Below are 19,702 nucleotides of genomic sequence, written 5' to 3'. Positions count from 1 at the left end.
GGGAACTAGGTGCCTTTGCCTGTGAAAACCATTAAACAACTGCAATCATACTGTGTACAAGCTGTAAAGCTGCAGTCGCCCGAATCACTAAACGATACACTTAGATCTATCTGCTGAATAAAATGTTACTCTTTAATTGCTTACAAGAGGCTCAGAATGATAATGGAGGCATATTTTCTCTTCATCTCTGATGTTCCATGCCTTTTGGAATAATGACATCATTTAGATTTTGAATTGGTATGCTCATATGGAAAAACATCCACCTTTTAAAAAAAAAAAATAATATATTTACTTTTGACTTTTAAATACAAATCTTTGCACAAAAGTCATGGTTCTAGGGATTTGTATCAAAATGAGGGTAAGGACCAGTCCGTTACGTGTGCAATGCTCTAAATCTCATTTTTTTGTTCACTGCCAGTGCCATCCCTGAAACCTTCTGGAACTATAAAGCTCCCGGTGAGTTTGAGCAGTTGACTGCTGCACCATCGGTCAACTCATTTCTCATGCTTTCTTGGTTCATATGCAAGATCTGAGCATGCTCGCAACATCGCATCAGTGGATCAACATGCTGCCGCTGACTGCTGTGCCTTATGCATTTGTTTGGATTTATTTTAACCACCTCAATGAACAGATTCGCCCAAGGCGTTGTACAACAGGTACAGATTAACATAAACCCCCGGACTCTATACAGAGCGCCTAGAGATCTGCACCGAAATCAATTGACTTAATAAGCTAACAAGCTCTGATAATAGCCAGTGGCGTAGGAAGGGGGGGCGGTGGGGCGGTCCGCCCCGGGTGCACGCTGCTGGGGGGGTGTCGGCTCCGCTAGTTCCCTGCTCCCTCTGCCCCGGAACAGGTTACTTCCTGTTCCGGGGCAGAGAGAGCAGGGAACCAGCGGAGCCGACGCAGCTCCCAGCAACGTGCACTCGGGGGCGGATTGGCCCGCTTGCCCGTCCCTTGCTTCGCAATGTAAGTAAAAATGCGCGCCGGAGGGGGGAGGTTGCACCGTGCTGCACCCGGGGGGTGCGCAGCCGCAACCCGCCCCGGGTGTCAGCCGACCTCGCTACGGCACTGATAATAGCACTTAACAAGCAATAATGAGCACTAATTGGCACTGGTTCAAATTTAGCCACACAACTCGCTAAGCGTATTCTGTAATGATGTGCACCGAACTTTTTTTTTTTTTTTCAAAATATTTTATTGGTTTTCCAAATGTACCAATAATAAGGAACAGTAAAGGAAAAAGGCAAAGGAAAAAATAGGTGAATAAAAATTTTAAAAAAAAAAAGGTAAATGTCCATGTGTCTGATATATAAGTTTCTTATGTTGGGCCAATATTAGGTCTGAAGAGACTGAAGTTAGTGTTCCACTGGAGACCAGACTTTTTTCGTAGAGATTGTTGCTCGAAACTTCCCTGTCATAGCAAACTCAAATTTCTGGTGTTGTAGAACTGTATTCCACCAAAAGTGAACATTCAATAGTTGTACTGATTTCCAGTTCTGCAAAATATGTCTTTGAGAAATGAGCGCCGAACTTCTAATGTGTGCAGGCAAAAGGGGAGTGTTTATAAGGGGGGGGGGGGGGGGGGAAATGGGCATTTCAAGGGCGTTCCAAACTTTACACACCTTCTTACAGAATATGGTCCAGTGCACCTAAATCTACGTGCCAGGATTTACATCATGTTTTCACTGGTGTAAATGGATGCATGTAGATTTAGGCACTGAGATATCATCTATGCATATTCTATAACCAATGCCTAAATCTAGGTACCGATTATAGAATACGCTTAGTCGACACTGATTTCAGCGCTGATTTTTTTTAGGCACCATACAGTGGTGGAAATAAGTATTTGATCCCTTGCTGATTTTGTAAGTTTGCCCACTGACAAAGACATGAGCAGCCCATAATTGAAGGGTAGGTTATTGGTAACAGTGAGAGATAGCACATCACAAATTAAATCCGGAAAATCACATTGTGGAAAGTATATGAATTTATTTGCATTCTGCAGAGGGAAATAAGTATTTGATCCCCCACCAACCAGTAAGAGATCTGGCCCCTACAGACCAGGTAGATGCTCCAAATCAACTCGTTACCTGCATGACAGACAGCTGTCGGCAATGGTCACCTGTATGAAAGACACCTGTCTACAGACTCAGTGAATCAGTCAGACTCTAACCTCTACAAAATGGCCAAGAGCAAGGAGCTGTCTAAGGATGTCAGGGACAAGATCATACACCTGCACAAGGCTGGAATGGGCTACAAAACCATCAGTAAGACGCTGGGCGAGAAGGAGACAACTGTTGGTGCCATAGTAAGAAAATGGAAGAAGTACAAAATGACTGTCAATCGACAAAGATCTGGGGCTCCACGCAAAATCTCACCTCGTGGGGTATCCTTGATCATGAGGAAGGTTAGAAATCAGCCTACAACTACAAGGGGGGAACTTGTCAATGATCTCAAGGCAGCTGGGACCACTGTCACCACGAAAACCATTGGTAACACATTACGACATAACGGATTGCAATCCTGCAGTGCCCGCAAGGTCCCCCTGCTCCGGAAGGCACATGTGACGGCCCGTCTGAAGTTTGCCAGTGAACACCTGGATGATGCCGAGAGTGATTGGGAGAAGGTGCTGTGGTCAGATGAGACAAAAATTGAGCTCTTTGGCATGAACTCAACTCGCCGTGTTTGGAGGAAGAGAAATGCTGCCTATGACCCAAAGAACACCGTCCCCACTGTCAAGCATGGAGGTGGAAATGTTATGTTTTGGGGGTGTTTCTCTGCTAAGGGCACAGGACTACTTCACCGCATCAATGGGAGAATGGATGGGGCCATGTACCGTACAATTCTGAGTGACAACCTCCTTCCCTCCGCCAGGGCCTTAAAAATGGGTCGTGGCTGGGTCTTCCAGCACGACAATGACCCAAAACATACAGCCAAGGCAACAAAGGAGTGGCTCAGGAAGAAGCACATTAGGGTCATGGAGTGGCCTAGCCAGTCACCAGACCTTAATCCCATTGAAAACTTATGGAGGGAGCTGAAGCTGCGAGTTGCCAAGCGACAGCCCAGAACTCTTAATGATTTAGAGATGATCTGCAAAGAGGAGTGGACCAAAATTCCTCCTGACATGTGTGCAAACCTCATCATCAACTACAGAAGACGTCTGACCGCTGTGCTTGCCAACAAGGGTTTTGCCACCAAGTATTAGGTCTTGTTTGCCAGAGGGATTAAATACTTATTTCCCTCTGCAGAATGCAAATAAATTCATATACTTTCCACAATGTGATTTTCCGGATTTAATTTGTGATGTGCTATCTCTCACTGTTACCAATAACCTACCCTTCAATTATGGGCTGCTCATGTCTTTGTCAGTGGGCAAACTTACAAAATCAGCAAGGGATCAAATACTTATTTCCACCACTGTATATAGAATCTCCCCCAAAATGTTCGATTTTGTTAACAGCATAACAATAGTAAAGTGACCGAAATGTAAGCATGAATACAATCAATGAGGTAAACTTGGAAATGGCAAATTGAAAGGACTAATCCCACTGATCCAACATAAGTCCTCACACCCAGCAACACAACACAATCAAGGTTCGTACTGGTCAATTTACTTTCCCCTTTCCCCTCGACCCCATGACGCCTGATTCACTTCTACCTAATCTGACCTCAACACAATCTTCTATTTGTTATCAACCGAAATGGCAAATGCCTTTACAGTACTTTGTAAGCCACATTGAGTCTGCAAATAGGTGGGAAAATGTGGGATATAAATGTAACAAATAAATAAATACAGTATCAGAAATATACACTTTTAGCAGCATCCTGCAGTGATCTTTACCCAGCAGACCTTGCAGAACCCAAAGGAGTTACCTCCTACCCCAGGGCATGACTTACAAACATTTCAGCCCTTTTTTCCTTAATGAACTGTGAAGCTGGCTTTTTTTTATTTATTTGTGTGTGTGTGTGTGTGTGGGGGGGGGGGGGGGGTTCTACTTTTCTCCTGCTGCTCCAACTTATTCTAGGCGTTTGTGCAAGGGAGGCATCACTAGGTCCTCTGTGAGCTGATTAGCTGCCTCTCTGTGTTTTTGTCTTGTCCCACAGCACTTCACTGTGGCTTAGGTTTATCCATTTATAGCTGCATATAACTCACTGCTGTGTTTTCTGTGTTTTGCACGAGGAGAAAAAGCTTAATTTATAAGATGTGTGAATGTTTCACCAAAGTTTTTTTTTCTTTCATTAGGACAAACTTACTGTACACCGCCTTGAGTGAATTCCTTCAAAAAGGCGGTAAATAAATCCTAATAAATAAATAATTTGTAGAACAATCATATAACAGAAATATGATGAATGCCAGTACAATACAAACATTACCATAATTGACAGCATGGAAGTACATTCAAATACATAGATGTGATATGATGAATGTAATACCAATGAAATCCCTAATGGGTGGAGGAGTAGCCTAGTGATTAGTGCAGTGAACTTTGATCCTGGGGAAAGAACTGAGTTTGATTCCTGCTGCAGGTCCTTGTGACTCTGGGCAAGTCACTTAACCCTCCATTGCCCCTGGTACAAAATAAGTACCTGAATATATGTAAACCGCTTTGAATGTAGTTGCAAAAACCTCAGAAAGGCAATATATCAAGTCCCATTTCCCTTTCCCTAATAAGCACATATTAGAACATTCATGCTAATACAGTTCTTACAATACAATGGGATATATTTAGCTTTAGTAGACTTGGGATGGGCTCCGAATTTCTGCAATTAGTGGGGCTTGGGGATTACTGCCAGCTGAAGTATTTTAATTTGAGGGGGGGGGGGGGTGAAAAAGGAACTGTTTGTCCCCTCCCCCTGAAAAAAAAATGTTTGGTTCTACCTACAGGGCAACATTTCTTTTAAAATGAAACAAGGGGAGTATCAGAGGGGGGCCCCCATCATTTTTTAAAGCAGCAAGGGAAGGTGGAGGGGGGCAGGTTTTTTTGTTATATTGTAAATCCAGGGAGAAAGCTAACAACACCTCTTGAAGTATTTAGCTTTCCATGAATAACAAAGCTTGCACAGTTTACCACAAGCTCCGTTATTCATTTTGCATAATAATGAACTGCTTTGTATGCATATGTATATTTTGCAGTTCATTAGTATTTAACATGCATTCTGGTAATAAATCCCACATTAAGATAGGTTATTGGCAAATAATGCATGTTATTGTCTTAATGTAATTTAGTAAACAAAACCTTTAATTTGTATCCACACCATTATTAAAAATAAAAGCATTGAAATTCTCGCTAATTATCCAATATTATCTAAGAGGAAAAATAGTACTTTAGATAATAATAGAGAAAATCCCTTTACTTAGCTCATAGCTGATAACCCAATAAAAGATATCTCCTCCTCCCAGGCTGTTCAGTATTAAACTGTGTGCATTTATGCAGGCATGGTTTGACAGTCAGGAAAGGGAAGAAATGTCATTATTATCTCCAGTGTAGCAAGATTTTTACACTGTCTCTAACTCTTTCCATTTTAAGGGAATCTTACCTGCTGAAGGTTGTTGGATACAAAAATTAGTATTAACTGTTTTGAGGCTAGGAAGAATATACATTTAAAACTTGTGGGTTGGGTTTTTTTTGGTTTTTTTTTTTTTTAAAGAAAATGTCTCAAAACAGCTTTCCTTCCTCTAATCAGACTTTGTCACGGGCTGCAAACGGTAAGGCAAGCGCCGGCCAGGTCCTCAGTGGGTTTCTGGAAGAGGCTGAAGACTCCTCGCCCGGAGCGGAAATATTGACTACAATTTCTGTCACCTACTCGGTGATCATTTCAGTCGGTTTCCTTGGAAATGCAATACTCATCAAAGTGTTTTTCAAGGTGAAATCAATGCAAACCGTTCCAAACATTTTCATAGCCAGCCTGGCTTTAGGAGACCTGCTGCTGCTCTTAACTTGTGTTCCTGTAGATGCCACACGCTACATTGTGGATAAGTGGCTTTTTGGAAGACTGGGTTGCAAGGTGATTTCTTTTATACAGTTAACTTCTGTTGGAGTATCGGTGTTCACGTTAACCGTCCTCAGTGCTGACAGGTGGGCTCTTTTCCTCTATATTTCTGAAAAAAAAAACCCAGAAATTGCTTATTTGTGAGCTTCACAAGAATTTTGCGTTTATGCCATTTCATAGGGCAGTGCATATTCTTTGATAAGCTTGCAAGAACTGCATGAGAGACACTCTTATGATTTCTTTTGATATTGTCTTACTTTGTTGATTTGGATAATGACAGCCTAATTAATGAAGCAGATAGTCCAGAATAGGAAGCAGGTCAGACCAGGGCACAGGAGCTTATTTGTAAATTATCTGAAAAATGAGGTTAACCCCTGGAGAAGCAGAATTCTCATTTTTGGAAGTCTTAGTTAACAATTTGTAGGCTACTAATATCGGTCTCTTTCTGGACTATAGGTTTCATTTATTAGTGTAAATAAACACACACACACATTTCATGTTTCAGTAGGATGTGATCATTCTTTCCAAACTTCTCTAATCATTTTTGTGCACATTTGTAGACAGACTTCCAGCAGTTTTCTAATATTTGTTTTATTCATTATTTTAATTTTTTAACATGACCAATTCCCTGAAGTGTTGGCCAGGACAGTGAATATTGCAGAAATGTAGAGTTCTTTTGTTTAGAAAAGTCTGTCTTTTAACCATGTATAGAGAGAAACAAATGTTTCTGTTAAAATTATTCAGGTTTCAAGTTTAATACGAGTTGCAGCTGTCAGAGCGGTTTACAGAGGCAATTGAATTGCTTTTCTGAACATGGTTCTGTACGTACTATGCACACTCTGATGGATGGATATTTTTTTACATTGTTGGTAACTTTAGCATGTTACCCTAAAAGACGCTAACTTGTAGTTAAGAATATGGGGTTCTTTTACTACAGTGTGGTAAAGTTTTGCATTTACCATGCAGTAAGGGGTAGATTCAGTAAATGGAACCCACAGTTAGGCTGCAAGGGAAAAACGAGGATAAACTCAAACCTCTCCAATGCCTACCCAAACCAGCAGTCAAAGGTGATGGAGCAAAAGAACAGGAAGCCAAAGCGGATTCAAAAAAATGGGGTCTTTATTATTTCTAAAGCACTGTGGGTCAATTGTCAAAAAGGCTCGACATGACCGTGTTTCGGCTGGCGTGCCTTCATCAGGAGTCTTACCTTACTGACCACAAAGACAGATTTTGTAACAATAAGGACTGGTACAATGGTACATTAAACTGAAAGCATCCAACTAGCACACCGGACAACAGACTTACAGCATATCTGTTTTTGTGATTGGTAAGATCAGGGGCCGCCGAGAAACTGAGAGGGGCATGGGGCAGGGTCACCGCCGCCAGGCCCAGGGCAGAATCGCCATCGCCACCACTGCTGCCGCCTCCCCCAAAATTGTCACCGCTGCCGCCTGCCCACCCAAAGTACCTTAGCTGGCCCCACCAGCTGCAGGCAACATGGCTCCTTCCTCTGCCCAGTATTGCCTGCCCCTGCGGCTGCTTTCCTCGGGTCGCACATGCTTAGTCTCAAAACTGAGCATGCGTGGCCTCAGAGCCCAGCAGCTGCTAGGCAGGCAATGCAAGGGGGGCCTGGCAACGGAGTTTTCTCTCTCCTGCTCTTGTTGGGATGCGATCACCCTACCCCCCCCCCCCCCAAGCCAATCAGCCACTTTTATCCAACCAGCCCCCAAACTGCAGCCAGCAATCCACCCCTCCACTCATACCCAGTCAGTTGTCCCCCAACCCAGCCAACCAGTCACTTCCCACAGCTGCAGGCCTGGATTTAAGCACAGGCCACATAGGTGACTACCTAAGCCCCAACTTTTGAAGACTCCAAATACCTGGATTACATAGGAGCCTGATTCCACTTGCTTTAGAGCTATGCTCTATGATTTCTGAAGAAAAAACCTCCTCTACCCCACCTCTTTCCAGTTCTGCCTATTGGGGGGGGGGGGGGCAATATCTTAAATTTGGCCCAATCTAGCTGACACACCCCTCAGCTATACAGTTAGCTGAATAGCAGTATTCCAGCAGATAGAAGGCTGGATGGAGGGAGAAGTCACTCTTTGAGATGCCCGCTCCTAGGACTATCCCTGCCTATAGGCACTTCCCAAGTTAAACTTAAAGATCACGTCCCTAACCTCCAACCCTACCCATCCAGCCTGCCAACTCCAAGCCACCTCCCCAACTAAACATGTTACTTGTCTCTACTCCTCCTTAGCCAACCATCACCCCTGAACCCCAGCCACACTGAGCCACCATTCTCCCTTCATTCCCAACCGTAAAACAGTCACCTCTACTTGCTAGACACTCAACCGCCCCCCTGTCCCCCAGGTGTCTGTCTTCTTCCAGCCAACCAGATGCCCTTCCCACCTCTCAGTTAGCCCCATCCTAGTCATCAAGTTGCCCCTCAATCACTAGCTATTCAGCTGTCTGATCCAATCATCTCCCTGCCAGCCGAACCAACCAGCCAGCACTTCCAACCAGTGGCATAGCTAGGCATTCAATTTTGGGTGGGCCTGAGCCCAAAGTGGGTGGACACAAAATCCTTCCCCTGCCATGCATAACTTCCCCCCCTCCCCCCCAAAAAAGGTGATCTGGTATTTCTCAACTCCCCCTCCTCCGTGAACCTTTTAAATACTTCCGTTCTTCACCGGCAGCGAGCAGCAACTCATACATGCTGCAGCGCTAGCACCAGAGCCTTCCCTCTGACACAGCTTCCTGTTTCTGCATAGGTAGAACCACATCAAAGGGAAAGGTCTGGCACTGGCCACTGATGCAGCAACATTATGAGTCACTGCTCATTGCTGGCAAAGAACTGAAGCTTTTAAAAGGTACGCGAGGGAGGGGGGACTGAGAGATTGCCTGCAGAGGAGGGGAGGGGGAAATTCAGGATTTTTCAGCTGGTGGGGCTTGGGGTTCCTCGCCAGCCACATCACAGGTGCGTTGCTGCCGGATGTGCCCACCGGGCCCACCCATAACAATACCATTGCTCCCAAACCTATTTTCCTAAACTAGTCTGTCATTTTACCAATCCTTCTTCACAGTGATCCAAAGCTTGCTCACTATTATAAGCCCCAGATCAGCTATTCCCTTACAGCCTATGCAGGTCTTGGTGAGTTAGAGTTGCGCCATTCTCACAGTTTTGCAGTCTAATAAGAACAGTGCAGGAGGTTAGACACTGTGTAACTTAAACTTGCTGGGAGCTGCATGTTGCCAGAAGGGAACAGCTGTTCTGGGGGCAGTGTTCGCAAGGAGTGAAGAATGAAATTCAGGGCACTGACAGAGACTTAGGGCATTGGCCTGGTGTGCCAATGCATAGCAATACCCAAACTTAGCTCTGTGTCAAAAATAGAAAAAGTAAATTGCAAATTAGATCCAGGGATTAGCAGATTTTTCCCAGGCTCTGCAGAAAGAAGTGTGAGAACTGAATTTGAATACTAATTGAATACTGAGCAATCCAAATGTCAACACAAGCCGAATATTAAACCGTGCCCATTGTGAAAGAAAATGACTGTAAATACTGGAGCTGACATTCAGTCTTTAGCAGTCAGTGGTTTTTAAATTACACTTGATATTCAGTGCTAGATACATGCCGGTGCAGAATGTCCACTTTCAGCACACACACCAGCAGTGCTATCTGGTCTGGAAAGCCAATGTTAGGTCAGCCTTTTTGCTGTTCTAACACATTATCCATCAGTGATCTGGTTAGAGATTTGAATATCACCACTAAGCAGATAACTTTTGGCTCCACCCACAGACTGCCCTGTCACTATCCGAATATTGTTGAGGCAGTCAGAGGACATATTCAGTGGCACTATTGGCTGAATATCCCACTCACTAGTATTTATCCAGTTAGAAGTAGCCCTTTTACCAAAGAGCACTAAAATCTGGGCTTAGCACATTCTCATACCATTGAATGGTATTGTCCTGTTTTATTTGTTAGTGTCTCTTGTCAGACTTCTGTGTATGATTGATTGATTTCTTTCCTATCAGCTGTCACGAAACACCTAGCCACCCGCCTGGGGTTATCCTATGGCCACTTAGAGGGTCTCCCCACCACAGCTCAGGTCTGTCTGCATCTACTGCTTGTGCTCTACACAAGCACCCTCCTCCCACCGACTGTGTCACAACCGCCTCTGGGCGAGTCTCCCGCTCTCAAATTATCCCCAGTGATTTCTAGGTTACTGGAGGCCACATTCCCAGTGGTCCCACAAGTCCCAGAAAGCACTCACAGACCCAACATATATCAGTCCAGACAGCAAAGGCAATAAACTGAATTTTGTTCATGGCCTTAAAAATATTGAGCGATGAACAAGAAAAGTGCAATCAGCAAACAATAACAGGTAACTGAAATATGGATCAATTGTAAAACTATCTAAACATTTGTTTATTTTCTAAAAAGTACCTGGGATGATCAGAAAATATGCTGGTCACAGAATATCAAATATAACTGATCACAGGGCCTCAACAAAGAGATCTCTCTCTTGTCCTGGGCTGACTGGGGCAAAAGCCAGTGAAATCCAAATGAAATTGAGCTCGTGAGCCAATCAGAGCCCAGAACAAGTTTTAAAACTAGCTGGTTACATCACTGCAGGCATTTCCTTTACCTGTGTTAACTAAAGAAGGAAAGGTCAGTTCTTTGTAACAGCTTAAAACATAACATGCACCACCTGCTGGCCAAACTAGAGCAATATACTCAGTGGTGTGCTGGTAAATTTTTAACAACAGGCTCTCTCCCCGGTCCACCTCGGCGCCCCCCCCCCCCCCCGTCCACCTCGGTGCCCCCACATCCACCTCTGCGCCCCCCCCCCCCCCCGTCCACCACTGCGCCCCCCCCCCACCCACCTCTGTGCCCCCCCCCAAAAAAAATTGCAGAGCTGGCTATACCCAGGGGGGGGGGGGGGGGCAGCGGCCAACACATTACTCTCTCCAGGAAAAAAAAATTAAATGATCCCAGGTTCCAATCTAATTCATGTTTAATATGGGATAAAATGCCATAAATAAGTAAATAAACATAAACTTTTAACGTTCAGCACCTGATTCTCAAAGTGGACATATTCCAAACACTATAATGAAAATAAAATTATTTTTTTTCTACCTTTGTTGTCTGGTGACTTTGTTTCTCTGATCATGCAGGTCCAGTATCTGATTCTGCTGCTCTCTATCTGTTCCCTTGACTCCGTTTCCAGGGCTTCCTTTCCATTTATTTCTTTTCTTTCCTCCTTTCTTCTTCATTTCTGGTCCTCCGCATACTTGACTGTACAGTGGATCCAGCTTCTGCCTATTTTCTCCATCCATGTGCAGTTTCTCTCCTCACTTCCTTTTCCCTCATCTAATCTCCTTCCTCTATCTTCCCTCCATGTCCAGAATTTCTCTTGCTCTCCCCGCCATCCATGTCCTGAAACTCTCCTCTCTCCCCTGCCCCTCTCTATCCATCCATGCCCAGCAATTCTCTCCTCTGCCCATCCATGCCCAGCAATTCTCTCCCCTGCCCCCCTCTGCCCATCCATGCCCAGCAATTCTCTCCCCTGCCTCCCTCTGCCCATCCATGCCCAGCAATTCTCTCCCCTGCCTCCCTCTGCCCACCCATGCCCAGCAATTCTCTCCCCTGCTTCCCTCTGCCCATCCATGCTCAGCAATTCTCTCCCCTGCCCCCCTCTGCCCAGCAATTCTCTCCCCTGCCTCCCTCTGCCCATCCATGCCCAGCAATTCTCTCCCCTGCTTCCCTCTGCCCATCCATGCCCAGCAATTCTCTCCCCTGCCCCCCTCTGCCCATCCATGCCCAGCAATTCTCTCCCCTGCTTCCCTCTGCCCATCCATGCTCAGTAATTCTCTCCCCTGCCCCCCTCTGCCCATCCATGCCCAGCAATTCTCTCCCCTGCCTCCCTCTGCACATCCATGCCCAGCAATTCTCTCCCCTGCCTCCCTCTGCCCACCCATGCCCAGCAATTCTCTCCCCTGCTTCCCTCTGCCCATCCATGCTCAGCAATTCTCTCCCCTGCCCCCTCTGCCCATCCATGCCCAGCAATTCTCTCCCCTGCCTCCCTCTGCCCATCCATGCCCAGCAATTCTCTCCCCTGCTTCCCTCTGCCCATCCATGCCCAGCAATTCTCTCCCCTGCCCCCCTCTGCCCATCCATGCCCAGCAATTCTCTCCCCTGCCTCCCTCTGCCCACCCATGCCCAGCAATTCTCTCCCCTGTCTCCCTCTGCCCATCCATGCCCAGCAATTCTCTCCCCTGCCTCCCTCTGCCCACCCATGCCCAGCAATTCTCTCCCCTGCCTCCCTCTGCCCATCCATGCCCAGCAATTCTCTCCCCTGCTTCCCTCTGCCCATCCATGCCCAGCAATTCTCTCCCCTGCCTCCCTCTGCCTATCCATGCCCAGCAGTTCTCCTCCCTCCCCTACCCTCCCGCTCCCATCCAGGTCTAGATGTCCTTCGCCCCCCCCCCCCCCATCCTCCCCTGCCGCTCCCATCTGTCCATTTCAATTACCTGCCTCGAAGCGCCGCATTATCTAAAGCCTGCCTGCTGCCCGTCTCCAGCTGCCTGCCTTCCCTGCTTGCTTCTCAGGAGTTGGTTCGCGCCCTTAGTCCCGCCGCGGGAAAAGGAAATGACGTCAGAATGACGTCAGAAGGCGGGACTAAGGCGCGAACCAACTCCTGAGAAGCAAGCAGGGAAGGCAGGCAGCTGGAGACGGGCAGCAGGCAGGCTTTAGATAATGCGGCGCTTCGAGGCAGGTAATTAACGGACAAATGGGAGCGGCAGGGGAGGATGGGGGGGGGGCCAAGGACATCGCTACACATGGATGGAAGCGGGAGGGGAGGTAAGCATGGCGCCCTCCTGCCATGCTTACCTCGTGCAGTGGAGCCGGCTCGCCCCCTACAACAACCGGCTCGCAAGAGCTGTCAAAATTTAACAAGCGGCTCTTGCGAGCCGGTGCGAGCCGGCTCCAGCACACCACTGAATATACTTCAAGAATTAAGGCAGTTTTACAGGCTTAAAACACACTGTTCTGTCACATTAGCATATTGTATTTCCCTTCCCCTTCTTATTTTTATCTATTTTATTTTTTATTGTGAGCCGCTTTGACCCTACTTTGTATAGGTGGTACATCAAATGAAATAACACATAAACATAAACAGACTTTCCCGCGTGCTAAGCCCAGATTTAATGCAGCACTTTTGTAGGACTTTTCTTTTTAGTTGCAGGTCATGTGCTAACATTGCCATTAGCTCATGAGACTTGCAAAAGCTTAACATGGGAGCACTTACCACCTCCTATTTAGGAGACACTAACCCTCAAATTCTATATCCTATCCTATATAATAATTCTCACCTCCAACATTCTATGTGTCTGCCTGCCTGTGTCCGTAACTTTCTTCACAGATGGGCTCCGAAGCCCTAGCTGATGTCACTAGACCCATTATGACGCATCCTATATAATTCTCACCCCCAACGTTTTATGCGTCTGCCTGCCTGTGTCCGTAACTTTCTTCACAGATGGGCTCCGAAGCCCCGAGGGTTGGCGGCGGGAAGAGGGGCTCGAGAGGGTCGCGGCAGGGGGGGTCCAGGGGTGAGGAACTCTGAGGGAGGGGTCGGGAAATCGGAGGAAGGGGAGTCTGCAAATCGGAGGGAGGGAGGCAGGGAGGTGGGGTCTGGAACTCGGAGAGTGGAGGGGTCTGGAATTCGGAGGGGGGTCTGGAATTCGGAGGGGGGTCTGGAACTGGGGGGGACAGTGGTCTGGAACTGGGGGGGGGAGGGAGGGAGGGAGGAAGGGGGGTCTGGAACTTGGAGGAGGGGACAAGAGGGGAGGAGGGGGAGGAATGCACCACCTGTACAAAAACTTTTTTAAAAAACGGGGGAAACGACCCTGGAACTCGGAGGGAGGGCGGGGGAAAGACGACCCTGGAACACGGAGGAAGGGGGGACACTGGAACTGGGTGGGAGGGAGGGGCCCAAGGCACACACACTCTCTCTCACAGACACACTCGCACCCAGTCTCACTCTCTCTGTCACACACACACACTCGCAGATTCACTCTCTCTCTCTCACACAGTCACTCTCACACACAAACTCTCTCAAACATACACACTCCGAGGAAAACCTTGCTAGCACCCGTTTCATTTGTGTCAGAAACGGGCCTTTTTTACTAGTATATTCATAAAGAAAACATTCTTGAAGAAAGGCATACTTATCTGTGCGCTGCCAGGTGTGTGCACAACACCCAGCAGCTACTGCAAGTATCGGCGTTGACCAGTTTCCTTCGCCGCTATTTCCGACGTGGACCCGGAATGTTGCTGCCTCAATGAATATACTCAAGTGTATTCATTTATAGGAGGAGGCAGCAACATTCTGGGTCCCTGATGAAGATTGTCTCGAAACCCTGCAGAATTGGACACAGATGGTATTCTGCCACCACGTCGGAAGTAGCGGCGAAGGAAATTGGTCGACGCCGATACTTGCAGTAGCTGCCGGGTGTTGTGCACACTTTCTTCAAGAATGTTTTCTTTAAGAATACTTAAGAATATTTTCTGAGAAGTGTTCTTCCCTATTTTGTATTTCTCCTCACCAATATTTACAACAAATCCTTTTATGTATAGACCTAGGACACACCAGATATTATATTTGTAAAGAGTACTGAAGAGGGTTATAATTATATAGCATCTGTGTATTTCAGTGAAATGTGTACCTATGTTTAGGTTGAACTTACTGGCACCTGGTCAAAAGAAACCAGACAAAAAAGTTCCAAACAAAAAAAGTTCCCGACATAAAAGTCCCTGACAAAATAGACTCCCGACAAAAGGGCCTGATGAAATAGATTTATTTTTGAATGGTACGAATTTGAAGGGTGCAAAGAAGTGGAGGAGCCATAAATTACTGAGAAAGTCCACGGCTTGTCACTTGAAAGTCCTGGCACCTGCCTACGGCTTGACTTCACTATCCACACTTGGTATCTAGTAATAATCATAAATCTGCTTGAAAACATAATCCAGCTTGATTAAGAGTCTATTTTGTCTTGAGTTGTTTTGTTGTGGGGTTTTTTTGGGGAGAGTTTTTTTTGTCATGGTCTGTTTTGGTTTTAGTCTGTTTTGTTGGGGTTTTTTGTCGGGTTTTTTTGTGTATGGTCTATTATGTCGGGGTGCCGAACTTACTAGTAAGGTAAAGAAGTTTACAGAGTAGTAAGTAAGGCTTTTTGCCTCATAAGGTATCTATTGCTAGATGTTTGCTTATGATGTGTGAGTTAGCAGTATATATGAATAGGGAAGTTTCTAGTGCGGGATATAGCTAGAGAGCTTTTTGTAATTTACAATACAACAGGCACGCCATTATTGTGGTCATCACTTGATTTGATTGGGAGCATAGGTTTGCTCATGGGTGTATCAAAGATAATCTGGAGACATTCTATGATAGAGAAACCCATCCACCCTCTAGGAACAGCCTACTCACTGTGGGTTGTCTGCTTGAGTGAGTCTAACCTCTGAGAATTTCTCCTTTCACAAAAATATTATTTTGAGTGCATTGATTGGAATATTTAGCTCTCTACCTATACCCTTTTAGCTGGTTAATGCAAACATACCCATTCCCCACCCATGCTATGCCCCCTCCCAAAAACACTTTTTAAAAAATCAGTAACACGCAAAATTCCGTAAAACGCTTTAATGGGTTTATGTGCCAACCTGTTCTTGTACATTATCTGCGTGTTAAGGGCTTAGTACCTTTTATTAAAAGGGCCTTTGAATTTCGGTTCCACCGAATGTAAATGATAAGAGACAACGTGGCACGAAAGAATTTTACAAAGAGAGCAATAGAGTATTTCCATTCAGAGAAACTGACAAAGGCAGTAGAAGCAGAGAATGTAGGTGGGAGGGAACCTTTTTATTAGTTGTGTCAGAAGATATTGTGACCATATGTGTTCTAATGTGGTGCTCTTGGGATTTTCTCTAGGTACAGAGCCATCGTGAAGCCCCTGGAGCTTCAGAGCTCGGATGCTGTTCTGAAGACTTGTGGCAAAGCATGCTGTGTCTGGATCATCTCAATGCTCTTAGCTGTTCCAGAGGCTGTTTTTTCAGATTTGTACTTGTTCCTCAGTCCTGATGAAAACACAACCTTCGAAGCCTGTGCCCCATACCCAGTTTCTGAAAAGGTTCTCCAGGAAATCCATTCTGTCCTGTGCTTTCTAGTGTTCTATCTCATCCCATTGACTATTATATCAGTCTATTACTGCCTCATTGCCAGAACCTTGTATAGAAGCACATTCAATATGCCAGCCGAAGAGCAAGCTCACGCTCGAAAACAGGTAAAGTAGCTTAACTTCAATACTGGAGAAAAACACAAGCACTGGAATGACACACGGACTTGGCTTAGCATTTATTTTCCCTTGTTTATATACACAATAAATCCTGAATGAATTAACTCACTGAGACTAAGAGAATGAGCCTTTGCAATATTTAGACTTCTGATACTAGTGTAAATTCTCACCCCTAAATTAGGTGCAGATCCCGAAATTCTATAACGCTGCGTGCAAATTCCAGGAATACCCTTGATCCACCCATGCCCCTCCCTTGGCCACGTCCCCTTTTCAGATCCATGCGTAATATTTATGTACGGATCCCGGCACCTAAAGATGTACATGCAAATTGAATTATTATTGAACATTTGGTGCAGTAAGGTATTTCATAAGCTATGCATGCAAGTATTAACTCCGCCCACGCACTACCCAGACTCCACCCCTCTGCACACCCACTGGCAAAATACACATCATCATGTCATGGCACCTACTTTTACAGCAGTCGGTACTTTATAAGAAGACATTTTCACGCCTATGTGGCCACATAAGTGTAGAAAGGACTTTGTAAAATTACCTCCCAAAACTGCAGTTGTAGGAAGAAGAGTGAAATAAACTATGGTGCCCTTTTACTAAGGTGTGGTGAAATCTAGGTTTGGCGCATTTTAACACGGGACTTTCCTGCATGCTAAGCACAGATTTAATACAGAATTAAATTACGGGCTTTTTTTCGCCAAGTCATGCGCTAATCTTCTCATTAGTGTGTGGCACCTGCACAAAATTAACACGGGAGCACTTGCATTAACCCTGTGTTATCCAGTTAGTGTGCGGAAATAGCTGGAAAGGGGGTGTGGCCACGGGAGGATTGTGGGCGTGTTGGGGGGGCATGACTCAAATTTAAGCTTGTTGTTATAGAATTCGGGGGAACACAGCTCTATTTTGGAGCGGGTATTTACACCAGATTTTCAGTGGCATAGATGGCTGTGCCTAAATACAGGCACATTCCCCAGCCCTATGCGCTTATTCTATAAACTGTGCCTAACTTTAGACACGGTTTATAGTATAGCGCTAAGTGCTTTTTCTGGACACGTCTAGATTTTAGACATCATTTACAGAATCTGGCCCTAGCTGGATAACACAAGAATGCCCACCCTCCCCCCTGTGCCATGCCTCCTCCAAAAAATATTTTTAAAAAATAGGTATAACACGAGGATTACCATGTGCAAACAGGCAAAATACCGCAAAACGCTTTAAAGCATTTTGCAGTAGACTGTTCTTGTGTACTAACCCTGTGTTAAGTGCTTACCCTGTTTCCCCGAAAGTAAGACATCCCCCGAAAATAAGATCTAGTAGAGGTTTTCCTGAATTGGTAGATATAAGGCCTCCCCTGAAAATAAGACCTAGCAAATTTTTGTTTGAAAACAGGGCCGCCGAGAGCCGGACAAGGCCGCCCCCCCCCCCCCGAGGTTGCTGGGCCCCCCCTCCACCCACCCTCCGTCGCTCCCAGAATTAACCTTAAACGCCTCCTTTCACCTTCGCAGGAAGCAGCAGCAGCAGGGCAGACCTCTCCTTCCTTCCGTGCCCCGCCCTCGCGGACGTTACGTCAGGCGAGGGCGGGACACGGAAGGAAAGAGTGGCCTGCCCTGCTGCTGCTTGCTGCGAAGATGAAAGGAGGCGTTTTAAGGTTAGTTCCGGGAGCGACGGAGGGCGGGCGGGCCAACCCCGATCCAACCCCAATGTTTCCCCGAAAAATAAGACAGCCCCTGAAAATAAGACCTAGCGCATTTTGGGGGTCAAAAATTAATATAAGACAGTGTCTTATTTTCGGGGAAACATGGTAGCACCCTTTAGTAAATAGACCCCTATATTACGCTACGTTATATGATAGTGACGCGTCTATGATTTGTCTGATGAATTAGTTTTAGGAGAAAACTGCATTGCTTTTGCTCATGTAACTCAGTCTTTCTCATCCCCCTTTCTAGATTGAATCTCGCAAGAGAATTGCAAAGACGGTGCTAGTATTAGTCGGCCTCTTTGCCTTCTGCTGGCTGCCGAATCACATCCTGTACTTGTACCGCTCCTTCACGTACCGCTCCTCAGTAGATTCCTCTGCTTTCCACCTGACTGCCACCATCTTCTCTCGCTGCCTGGCTTTCAGCAATTCCTGTGTAAATCCCTTCGCTCTCTACTGGCTCAGCAAAAGCTTCAGGCAACATTTTAAGAAGCAAGTGCTTTGCTGTCTGGGAAAGCCCCCTGTGCGTGCACCCAGCCCCTCCCACAGCAACACCACCACCGGCGCAACATCTGTCAAAGGCAACATCCAGATCTCAGAAATCAGCTTCTCCTTGCTAACGGGTTATAAAAAGGACGAGGACAGTGCTTAAGTAATACTGTTCTGATCATTTTTTTTCACCCCTCCATCTTGGATGATTCTTCTAATGTATGAACTCCAGTAGAATTTGCGATAAGTGCTGCACCTGTCTATGGGACAGATTATGTTTTCCAGTTACCTTTAAACATGATGAAAGGAGAGGAAAACACATTTCATTTGAAAATCATATAATTGGGAATGTAACCTTTTATAATTATAAAAATATAATGTATTTCTTCTGGCTAAGGAAAGCTGTTTTTGTGTCATCATATATTGATATATCATGGTAAAACTAGGTTAGACCTTGGAAATGTGTTTGGGGGGTTTTGGTGTACCCTGAGGGATTTTCCCATAAAGACATAAAGATGGATATGCCATGATAAATGTGTCTCGCCATTCTGAATTACATCTAATTCACATGAAGAGAAAACTCATGGTATGCAGTCACACAAATGTACTCCATTCATGAATGAGCTGTTCTAGTAACGGTATCTCTACTACTACTACTACTACTTAACATTTCTAGAGCGCTACAAGGGTTACGCAGCGCTGAGTTGCTGATAGGCAAAGTAAATGACTGCCTAGGGATGGTCATCCAGTGGCTTCTCTTTGTGACAACATCATTATTTAGGGACAGCCAGCTGATGCACCACTGCAAGGGTCTCCCATTACTCATTTGGAACGCAGCAGCTAGGGGGTTAAATCTGATGTTGGGTTTCTCGAAGCACAGCAGAGACTGGAGTTTACCTAGAAAGTAGCTTTATTGTGCAAACGTGAAATGTAAAATCTAGGCACCTGCTTTGATGTGTTCTTTGTGCTCATAAATGTCCAGAATACTAGCCCTTCCCTGCATAAGTGCCAGCAGGATGTCTAAGTGCTGTTCTGTAAATACCCACTTATGTGGAAGGGTATTTTCAAAACACTTAGACTTAAAAAGTTCCATAGGTTACTATGATGGGCTCATTTTCAAAACAGAAAAAAAGTCTAAAAAGTGGCATAAAGCAGTATTTG

General features: G+C 45.6%; 1 protein-coding gene across 1 annotated transcript; it reads left to right on the top strand.

Moving 5' to 3' along the window:
• Positions 1-5,655: 5,655 nt before the first annotated feature.
• On the top strand, positions 5,656-18,704 carry BRS3 (bombesin receptor subtype 3). The gene is made up of 3 exons (XM_030209904.1): positions 5,656-6,080; positions 15,981-16,332; positions 18,303-18,704. Exons 1-3 carry the CDS (start codon positions 5,656-5,658, stop codon positions 18,702-18,704), a joined length of 1,179 nt encoding a protein of 392 aa, XP_030065764.1.
• The last annotated feature ends 998 nt before the right edge of the window (positions 18,705-19,702 follow it).

The sequence above is a fragment of the Microcaecilia unicolor genome, chromosome 7, assembly GCF_901765095.1.
Source record: "Microcaecilia unicolor chromosome 7, aMicUni1.1, whole genome shotgun sequence".
NCBI lineage: Eukaryota > Metazoa > Chordata > Amphibia > Gymnophiona > Siphonopidae > Microcaecilia > Microcaecilia unicolor.
This window is presented reverse-complemented; position numbering and strand designations above follow the sequence as displayed.

Bases quoted from the DNA above. Each gene is read 5' to 3' on its own strand.
- BRS3 (XM_030209904.1), top strand. From the start codon at position 5,656: ATGTCTCAAAACAGCTTTCCTTCCTCTAATCAGACTTTGTCACGGGCT. The intron at 6,081-15,980 runs GTGGGCTCTTTT...GATTTTCTCTAG, and splicing joins ACCGTCCTCAGTGCTGACAG to GTACAGAGCCATCGTGAAGC. The intron at 16,333-18,302 runs GTAAAGTAGCTT...CCCCCTTTCTAG, and splicing joins AAGCTCACGCTCGAAAACAG to ATTGAATCTCGCAAGAGAAT.